This window comes from Schistocerca serialis, chromosome 7 (genome assembly GCF_023864345.2).
Source record: "Schistocerca serialis cubense isolate TAMUIC-IGC-003099 chromosome 7, iqSchSeri2.2, whole genome shotgun sequence".
Classification (NCBI taxonomy): Eukaryota; Metazoa; Arthropoda; class Insecta; order Orthoptera; family Acrididae; genus Schistocerca; species Schistocerca serialis.
This window is the reverse complement of record NC_064644.1, coordinates 420,493,793-420,504,435: the sequence shown is the minus strand read 5'-3', so window position 1 is coordinate 420,504,435 and position 10,643 is coordinate 420,493,793. Positions and strand designations below refer to the sequence as shown.

General features: G+C 39.1%; 1 protein-coding gene across 2 annotated transcripts in view; it reads right to left on the bottom strand.

The window, feature by feature from the left end:
• Positions 1 to 281: 281 nt before the first annotated feature.
• The window catches only part of LOC126412754 (protein cramped), a 181,222-nt gene continuing 170,860 nt past the window's right edge, over positions 282 to 10,643 (bottom strand). For both annotated transcript variants that reach the window (XM_050082501.1, XM_050082502.1), the window contains exons 14-16: positions 8,321 to 8,427; positions 6,009 to 6,119; positions 282 to 825 (exon numbers count right to left, since the gene is read on the bottom strand). In XM_050082501.1, coding sequence (XP_049938458.1) covers positions 715 to 825; positions 6,009 to 6,119; positions 8,321 to 8,427 — 329 coding nt within the window. In that variant the 3' untranslated portion in view covers positions 282 to 714. The remainder of the gene's footprint in view (positions 826 to 6,008; positions 6,120 to 8,320; positions 8,428 to 10,643) is intronic.

The window sequence follows — 10,643 nt, the reverse complement described above, 5'->3', positions numbered from 1 at the left end:
AAGGGAATGTGGAGGGGAGAGAGGGGCAAAAGTATAGGGACAAGGCAGGGGGGGGGGGACAAGGCAGGGGGGGGAGAGAGGGGGGAGAGAGGGGGGAGAGAGGGGGGAGAGAGGGGGGAGAGAGGGGGGAGAGAGGGGGGAGAGAGGGGGGAGAGAGGGGGGAGAGGGGGGAGAGAGGGGAGAGAGGTGGAGAGGGGGGAGGGAGAGGGGGGGAGGGAGAGGGGGGGAGAGAGAGGGGGGAGGGAGAGGGGGGAGGGAGAGGGGGGAGAGAGACGGGGGGGGGAGAGAGAGAAGAATTATCAAATAATATGATGTAAAAATGAGTTGCCATTGTACTATTAATGAACTTATGTTTATAAAATAAATAAAGCACAAAAATGTGCCAAGGTTATAGTAAAATAGACAGTACAAAAACGCGCTTCTGCTTCTACATGATTTCGATGCACTTACATTTAAATTCACACAGACAATTCCTTTTTCACGGAAACAAATAACTCAAAAATCACACACACACACACACACACACACACACACACACACACACACACACACACACACCTCTGATAAGTAGTGCGAAGAGAGAATAAATTAAGCATGGGCACTTTGTGATGAATGGGACACTCAAGAGCACACGCTTTAACTTTCTGAAGCAAAGTTTCTTCTGGCACACTTGTCATCCGCTTACATTAGTTTGTGCAACTTTACCAGAGACATTCATTTTTTACTAACAGCTCCATCAGATGCTATCTGAGCAGCCAGGTCAGCAAACTTTGCCATGTAATCCACACTATTCTCACTCATCAAACACTGCAACTGTGCTTCCACCTGCAAAGTTAACACAAAGTAAGTAACACACTTGTATATTAGATGTCCAGAGACAGTTTTACAATGTTAATTACAATATATTAGCAAACTTGTTTGCTGTCAATATCAGATGCAATGAAATGATTTCTTTTCCCATTATCTTGGTGTCTTACTTTTTCATATTTTCACTGATAACACTTTTCAATCCACACTTTGTGTCCACTGTAAATAACAATCATACAATTTAGTTGTATGATAGTTCACCAGAAAGGCGAAATTTGTAGTACTGCCGATATGAAAGTAAAAGTGATACATATCTCAGCTTGCAGAACTAACAGCAGCTTTCTTGGGAGGAGAGAAGGATAGACTGGTGACTGACTGGAGACCTTAGACAAGGACAGTGTGCTTGAATTTGTGTGTGGAAGCTAAAGGTTAGGCCTTTGGAAAGGATCAATGTCTCAGTATTGGAGAGAGATCTACATTACATATCAAGGACTGAATGGGGGTCAGGGTTGTGTGATGTTGGAGTTGGGTTAGCATTATTGTTGGGCTCAGATGAGAACTGTACATGGTTGGAAGGGTAAATAAGAAGGGCAGAGTATGCTTGTTTGCTGGTGGCGAGAGATGGCAGTGTTCTGGATAGTGGTCATGTGAGGGTGGAAAGAGATACAGTAATTTCGAGTTTTTTGACTAAAAAGCTGAAGATTCTCTTGGTAGTATGACGTATTTTGTACAAATTTATGGCTAACTACAAGAGAGTTGCACTGATTGTGCTAACACATTCAAGGACTGAAAGGTGAAGGATTTTAATGAGAGACTGAAGCTATTGAAAGTCGTGGTTGGTAGAGCCAATGTATTAAGCAAGCAACAATGTGAGGACGGCTAAGGACTGATCACTCTGGAATTTAAGGAGGGATAGGTGAAAGGATGGGTTGCAACCAGAGATGGGAACTTTTAATGTAAGGTCTTTGGGAGCAATACCAAAGATTAAGTAGGACTGTAGGAAAAATATGTGGAAGAAAGGTGTGTGTGTGTGTGTGTGTGTGTGTGTGTGTGTGTGTGTGTGTGTGTGTGTGTGAGAGAGAGAGAGAGAGAGAGAGAGAGAGAGAGAGAGAGAGAGAGAGAGAGAGACTATACTGTAAAGACTGCTGAAAAATCAAGTAATACCGACATAAATTTGAACAGTTTGGGAGAAATCAGGAAAGGTTTTCTTCTACTTTTTTTGCCTTTATGGGGATTAATGTGCTGAAGCTAACTGAGGTGAGCAGATATCATAGCTCCTTTCAAGCTTAACTGGGAGAAACACATTACAAAAAACAGTTCACCATACTGGGCTTCAGAGCTAACTGGTCGACAAAGGAAGTGATGCAAAAAGGTCCCCCAGTACAACACATCATGGCATAAGGTTATCAAGCAGAGAAAATAGTATTATTCACAGAAAAATACCTCACTACCCAGTGACAAATCACTGGCAGACGAAACTGAATAAACCTTCAACAAGCACAAAATTTTTCTGAACAAATGAAAAGGAGCAATCAACCAAAAAAGAAGTTGGAGGGAAGTATGACACCATATAAAGTCACTATATGAAAGTGAAGCAAAAGTTTAAGAGGAAACATAGATGATCAACAAGACTGATTTTTAACATACAGCGACAAACAAGCCAATAAGGCTGCTACAGCACAAAATGGGAACATCTATTCAGAAATTTGTTACATTCAAAGGAGAAATGGACTGGGCAGTGCTTATATTCAGGGGAGATCACTCCTAATACAACCAATACATAAACAACAGCACTCCTTGCCTTTGAATAAGTTTTCTTCTACAGGAGAGAATAAAATAGCTGGGAAGGTTAGCCAGAGGCAGTAGGGAGATCCAGGTCACTTAGGACCTAGTTTAAGGAGGACCTGCCTTGTAGTGTGAAGACGAGGAGTACTGAGTTATTTCCTTTAAGAGGCCAGTACTGGTCAATCCGTTCATCATGTTGGGAATAATTAAACATGACTCAATGGTTATTTTCAATTATTTGCTGCTTCAGTGTTACATTCACACCTTTTCCTCCGTTAGAAAACTGCTTCCAGGGGAAAATACCAGCCATCTGGAAACCTACTGGAAGCAAAGTATGATACTTAATTTCCATAGTTTTTTCTCTTCTGCTGTAGCACATGCAGAAAGACAAATAATTCTGTATTCATAAAGAAAAGAGACTAGAATATTCTGGGCTATTTCTTTTACAGAGAATGTGTGGTGAATAGTCAATAGTTCCTTCCATACCTGAAAGGTGCAGGTGCACAATCTCAGCTTACAACTACATTTGTAATACCTGTACACTGCTTCATTTGTGGAATAGGAGCAGCAGTCCTCCTCCTGCTCATGACTGATTTAGGCAATGTTAAACGGGCACATGAAGCAGCATTTGGGTATTACAAATATGGTCACAAATCGAAATTGTGGAAATTGGGACACATGCTCCTTTACGTCACATGTACAAAGCTGTCTAAGACCACATGCAGCTGCCAGGACTTTTATACCTGTTCCATCACAGGTGACTCATAGGCAGTCTGTATAGAGAAGACAGATTTGCTTCTTCAGTTACAAACTGCTCATAAATTTCTCAAATAGGTGTGACAAGATAGCAGAACTGAAGCTTATGAAACAATGAATTTCTGAGTGCAGAAAGTGATGTAACAATGGATTATTATTGTTATAGGATATTACGACAGGATATTACAGTTAAGACCATAGTCAAAGGTATTTGAAGAACAGTGGACATACTGCAATTTCCTCTCTTCTTTACAAATATTACACCAACTGAAATGACAAAAAGTAAGGAAAAAAGTGATAAGAGAAGTAATCTACAGAATGAGAAAAAAGAGAGACAGCAACTCAGCATGCTGTGTGTTATTCTCCCTAATTGAAAGAATGTCCACAGCAATAGCAAATATGAGAATCATAAAAACTAAAGCCATGATTTAGGACTGTTGTCCTTGTAGCAATGAAATTTGGGTAGTTTATATCTATGTCCTTGTGTATACTGTCTCAAGTGTTACAAGTTTCCATGTCTGCTGATTGTACCAAACTGTGAGAGTTACTGTGAGAGTTCCTGTGAGAAGTAACTCACAAAAAAATACTGACAAATCATTTTGTAGGAACATTTTGTAATAAAAAAATGAATAAGAAAGTACCCTAAGCTGTAGCTCAAAAACAATTATGTTGTTAAATCCATGGTTTCAATTCATTAGTAGGGACCTCAAAAATTCACATTTGTGATAAAGGCAAATATAGACGTGAACTGTGCTTCAAAATAGAAAAATACAAATTTACCTAATAAATGCCGTTTTATTGTGGATTTTTAAAGATGAAATATTTTATCAGGTATAGTTTGATTTTTTTTTTATTCTCTGGGTATAAATATTAAAAAAGTAATTAATTTTCAGTTACTGATATACCACAATGTGTGGTGCAGCCAAATTTGGGAAGAGAACGCACCTACGAACAAATGCAATGACATACTAGAGCAATCATAAGTTAATTAATGCTCTGGAGTCTGTGGACTACTGAATGGTCTATAGGATACACGTCACATATGGCTTTGACACAGAAGTTCGGTCAGTCAATGCGATTTAAGCAACGTGCAGTCACTGAATTCTTGACAGCAGAAGGTGTCACCCCAAAGGAGATTCATCAGAGAATGAAAGCAGTTTATGGTGATTGTGTTGATGTGAGTATTGAGCGTCATTGGGCGAGTATGTTTAAAGATGTTGAGGCGAGAACATCTGACCTTCATGACAAGCAAAGAGTTGGATGTCCTGTGACACCAACCACCGAGTTTCACAAGCAAAATGTTGACAGACTGATTCAGGACAGTCGTCATATCACTCAGGGATAAACTGCAAGCACAATCAGCATTTCACAAGAACGTGTGGGTCACATTAATGCTTTGCTTGGCTATCGGAAGATCTGTGCACAATGGGTACACTGGAAGCACACAGACTTGAAAATTTGCCAGGAACTCCTCTCGCGTTTTGAGAATGAAGGTGACGCCTCTTTCCAGTTAATAGTGACAGGAGACGAAACTTGGGTACACAATTACGACTCCGAGACGAAACATCAGTTGTGTCGACTTCTTCCGTGATGGCTTCAGAAAATTTGTCCATTGTCGGCAGAAATGTATCCAATTGGCTGGTGATTATGTGGAAAAGTGAATATTGGTAATTAAAGATTACATTTTAAGGCTCATTTCTGCATTTGATTTATTAAAATATTCCCATCCAAACCCAATTAACGAAGGTGGAGGCATTAATTTTCATTCAACCCTTGTAGAACTTACACTTCTAATCTGTCACTTCCTGGTTGTTATCTCATTCTAATTGCGCAGTCTGAAAATGCCAGTGTAATGTTTTGAGCTCACAGTTAATTGGTTTTTTTGTGCATCTTGGATGCGGAGTTCATTGGGTTATTTCTCTTGTTAATTGGAAAACGTGAAGAACTCAATTTTGTTGTTCTCTCAGTCTTCCTAAAAATGTCAATGAAAGTCCCACATCATTAGCTTCAGTTTTTTCATGTTAGTTTTCTGTGCTTTTGTTTTTCAAAAGGAACTCTACAGTATATATGCACAAGACTTTTTACAATTTGAATAAGAGTTTAGTAATTTCTGAAATCAACTTCGAATTATGAATCCCATTACATGCTACTTCTCCCACAATCACACGACCTTCATTTAACAAATACTGTGAAGAAAAAATTAAAGTGATGTTTCAATGTGATGTTTTCATTATGCACCCCCAAATTCCAAATGGAATGTTACACAGTACGCGAAGTTGTTTACTGTAGTGCCAAGGAAGTTGCACTTGCAGTTTTTTATTTCGGAGCTCAAACCATATGCTAAAGCAGACCATTTTGGAACAAAACTGTTGAAGTTTTTGCATAAGAAACATTCCACTTATTATAGAGAATAAAAACCATTCTGTTTTATTATTATTATTATTATTTTATCTTAAATCACTATTTAAGCCAGTTTCATCTTCAGCAACATAGCATGGCAAGTTTTTAAGTTTATATACCTAATCATTCACAGAAGAAAAATAGATGCTAATTTCGCCAAAAATAGATGCTAATTTTGCCAAAAATAAATGCTGCATTTTCAAGTCCCTCTTGTTTGTAATCAAAAAGATATGAATACACAGAATGACACGAATACTTACATCTGATGACATACGTGATTCTTCTCCAACTGGAACAACTGTTCCAACACATGGATTCTTCATTGGAGATTCTAGGTGGCCAAGAAAACTGCTCAAAGAGAAATCAGCAACCTGGATTAAAGAAAAAACAAAAATTTAATTTTACCCTCATGCCCAGAAATTTACTTAACACGCTTAAAAAATACCATTCAAATGACGCAAGTTATTTGCATGTTTTATGGGTCATGACTGAACTCTATTATGTTGAATGAACGAAATTTAAAATTACAGTACTCTTTCTCAGTGAAATGTACGGCAACATACTGTCCCACTTACATGATTTACACCACCACCACCACCACCACCACCACCACCACCACCTGCCCCCCCCCCCTTTTCCCCAAACTCACTCTCTCTCTCTCTCTCTCTCATGATGGATGGCCAAATAGTACTGCATATGACTATCAAAAGAAAAACTCTAAACTGGTCCTGCAATCTCTTTTAAGTAACTGCACACAGTAGGAAATTATCTATTTGAGTGCAAAGCAAAAGTTGCAGCTGTGACAGTAAGAGAAGAATCTGGTTTATAGCCTAGGCATGTGACTTAAAGGAAAATTGGATGCATGACAAGCTTATAAAGAGACAGCTAAGTGGAATGATGTTTGTCTTTTTTTCCAATCAGTTCTGTTAACAATTTCTAAAAAGCTAGAAGGCTAAGCAAAATAAAGTGCCAATGTTTGATATGAAACTTCTGTCAATGCAAAAATAAAAGGAAGAAAGATTATGGCCTAGTATCTCACTAATGATAAGGGTACTAGACATAAAGCACAGGCTAAGACTTTGAAAGGAAACTGGCCATACCCTTTCTAGAGAACCTTCCCAGCATTCACCTTAACCAATTTGGGAAAATCATGAAAACCCTAAACCATGATCGCTGGATGGGGATCTGAACCACCCCTCTCCCAAATATGAACCCAGTGTGTTCCCACTGAGGCACATCTCAGTGAGTAAGGAAAACGACTGAAAGACAATCCCAATTAGTTTGTTCTTTGTGGTGCAAGTGTCAAAATTATCTACCATCTTACACAAAAGACTGCTTAATTAAGGTAATATGTATGCAAAGAGTCAAGTCATATCTCTGTGGCTCGTCATACAGAGAGCATTTTCAGTGGGCAGGCCAAAATGTACACTATACTTAAAATCCTCTTCACAGGTAGATTCTAGTCTACCTCACAAAGTGAGATTAGATGTGTGATGCTTAGTGACAGCCATAGTCAGTTTTCATTCATAAAACAACTGTGAAAGCGATGTCTTTGGACAAGACTACTACTTTGTGTAGGAATGGACATAAATCTCGCTATTTTATGATTGGGACTTGTGACTGCGCAAGCCTTCAAATGTGTGACTAGTTCATCTCTCAAAATGAATCTTTCAGAGGTTGTCTGGAATGCACAGATGTCTGGAATGCTCTCAGGAAGCGCATTGCTGCTCACAGTTCTTGTTCCAAGATGCTGTTTGGTCGGCAGTATTGGAAGAAGACTTGACATTCATTTCCTACACAACTCAGACCCAATTATTAACAGCATCACTTGTCACTGTAAGAGCTATATTGCTACTTGAGATAGCCTCATGGCGTATATTGGACTTACATTTACAGTACAAAGCTGTCATCTTTCACACATTTCAAACAGTTTTACCCGCCCTGCATGCATGGAGACACACACACACACAACACACACACACACACACACACACACACACACACACACACACACACACACCCTCTGTTCTATCTCCCCATCGCAATCCATATCCCACATTATTATACAGTGCAGCCTTTGCTTCCAATCCATTCTTCCACATCATCACGCAGTGCTCATAACTTCCCATGCCTGTGCTTGAACGGTGCGTGTGTGTGCGTGCGTGAATGTGTGTGTGTGTGTGTGTGTGTGTGTGTGTGTGTGTGTGTGTGTGTGTGTGTGTGTACACACAAAAACACACAGGACTATAGTGCAGGTTGTAATTATTTTTGTTACTGAGTAACATAGTTAATGAATAAAACCAAATCAAATACAAGTCACAATATGAGGAGAAAAATTAAAATTACAGACTCAAGGAGTATCAATTTCTATCTGCTTGTTACTCCAAACATGAAACTGACAATCTGCAGCTTTAAGCATGATACATACTATTTAGGGAAAAAACTGAATAAAACCCATTTAAGATAAGATGATCACACACAAAGATACAAGAATGAGACTGATGCCATGACAGTCTGACACCCTTTGAATAAAATTTACAATCACTGTCTTGAAATTGGCAATTACTATTACCTCAGAATTAAGCCATTGGTTGTCATCCTCCTTAAGGATCCTTGTGGGACTGGGCAGTGATCTTGTTGAAGACGTCTCCAAGACATCATCTGCTGGAAGCAGGCCACCTAAAAATAACAACCCATGATATTAAAGATGACTAGAGAGTGGAAAGAAAAAAAAAAAAATTACTTCTTACAGTACGCCCTTGTATGCAAATGACACCTGTATAGTGCAAGTATTACACAAGAAGCCATTATCACTACCTACTATCTTACAATGTTAAATGTGGTCCCAGCTATCACAAAACATAACTTTCACTGGCAATGTAGCGTATTTTTATTACTAAGTGTAAGTATAGACTGCAATCATAAAAAATGCCTCCCTATGAGAGATCAAACATTACTTTAAGATAAATATTTTGTAACGGGTTTTATGAGCTACTTATTAACAGAAAACTTGCAGAGAAAAACATAGAATTTACTGTCAAGCAACAGGCAAGTCAACATATAATTATTAAGCATGCAGAAATTGAAGTATTCCTGCTTGTTAGATTTTCTAGTTGAAGCATAAGCTAATGAATTCTAGAACCACAGAGGGAGGGGGTAGGGGGTGGGGGTTGGGGGGGGTGGGGGACACATACAAGACCAAGCCCTGATTGAAATCAATGGGAAATGGAGGAAGCTATCAATTGCATTTACTGGGCCAAAGACTGGGACAACAAATCAAACACACCTAATTACCTACTGCTATGACAAGACAGAAGACAGTAACGCAAAATCTTTGGAGAAATTTACTTGAGTTTCTCCACTCTCCTTCCCCCTCCCCCAAATTGTATCACTGCTGCAACATAATTTGTATACTCCACTAAATCTATCTGGAGGGGGAGGGGCCCACAATTCAGTAAAAGAAATGGATTTCCCTAAATAATTATTACAAAAGCTATGTTGACTGTACAATTCATTTATTGGCAACAAACAAGAACTTGAACTTCTTTCAGTATTTAATTCATTTCACAACTATATAAAGTTCAGAATAAAACATGGAACTGGTCAGTCTTTAAATTTTCTAGACTCAATGATTGTCAATGAGCGGCATGACCAAAATTTTGAAATCTACAGGAAACTAGAAAATAATTCAATTTTTGTAATGAATGTACTAAACAGAAGAAAAAGGCACAGAAAAGATTTGATACAAGAATATCATACATAGGTACAGTGTCACAAAAAAATTATCAACTTATTTTTGTATACTTAATTAAAAATATTCTCCTTTACAAACAACACCTCCCCAAACAGGATACAACATGTTCTTGGTTCTCGCCACTCACCTGGCCTTGATTTACATTAATTCCTTCCATCTAAGCACTTATTAACAGTAACTACTCCTTTCTTTACTCCATTTCAGTTTTCTACATCTCTCATTTTCTGACTTATCTATTTTTCGGCGAACCCCTTCCACCTCTGTTACATACAATGCACTTAACTTTTCACTCTTATTAACTCGTGCACAATGTTTTAGTAGGAGTCTCTGTCTTGCATATTACCCATCTTCCACCTTTAAGCTCTCATGTTTTCGAATCTCGTCTGGCGCAGTCCCCAACAAACAGTCTTTCCTTCTCATCTCATCTAGTAAGTCTCCCCCTGACCCGGGGTTCTGGATGACTTTTCTGAACTGTACTCCTTTCCCTATACCTCTCCAGTCCTTTTCCTTCACCACTCTTCCTTCCCCTTCAACTCCTCTGCTAGAAGGAGGCACCACTGACTCTGAAAGCTTGTAAATGTTAAATCATTGTGTGTGTGTGTGTGTGTGTGTGTGTGTGTGTGTGTGTGTGTGTGTGTGGGTGGGGGGGGGGGGGGGGGGATGAAGGACCTGTCAAACAACACACTTATGTGTTTATGTGTTTAGACTAAATCACTGTGAAAACTCCACAATCACTAACCACATACACCAGAACAAATACATACTGAATGGCACCCATGACAGCCTCACAGTACTTCAGTCAGAAACAAAAGGGAAGAGACTGGACCTGTTAGAACTACCTTCAGTTTCTTCTTATTTGCAATATATATATATATATATATAAACAAAGATGATGTGACTTACCAAACGAAAGCGCTGGCACACATATACAGACACAAGCAGACATATTTGGTCTTTACATATGTCTGCTTGTGTCTGTATGTGTGTGGATGGATATATATGTGTGTGTGTGTGTGTGTGTGTGTGTGTGTGTGTGTGTGTGTGTGTGTGTGTGTGCACGCGCGCGCAAGTGTATACCCGTCCTCTTTTCCCCCCTGAGGTAAGTCTTTCCGCTCCCGGGATTGGAATGACTCCTTACCCT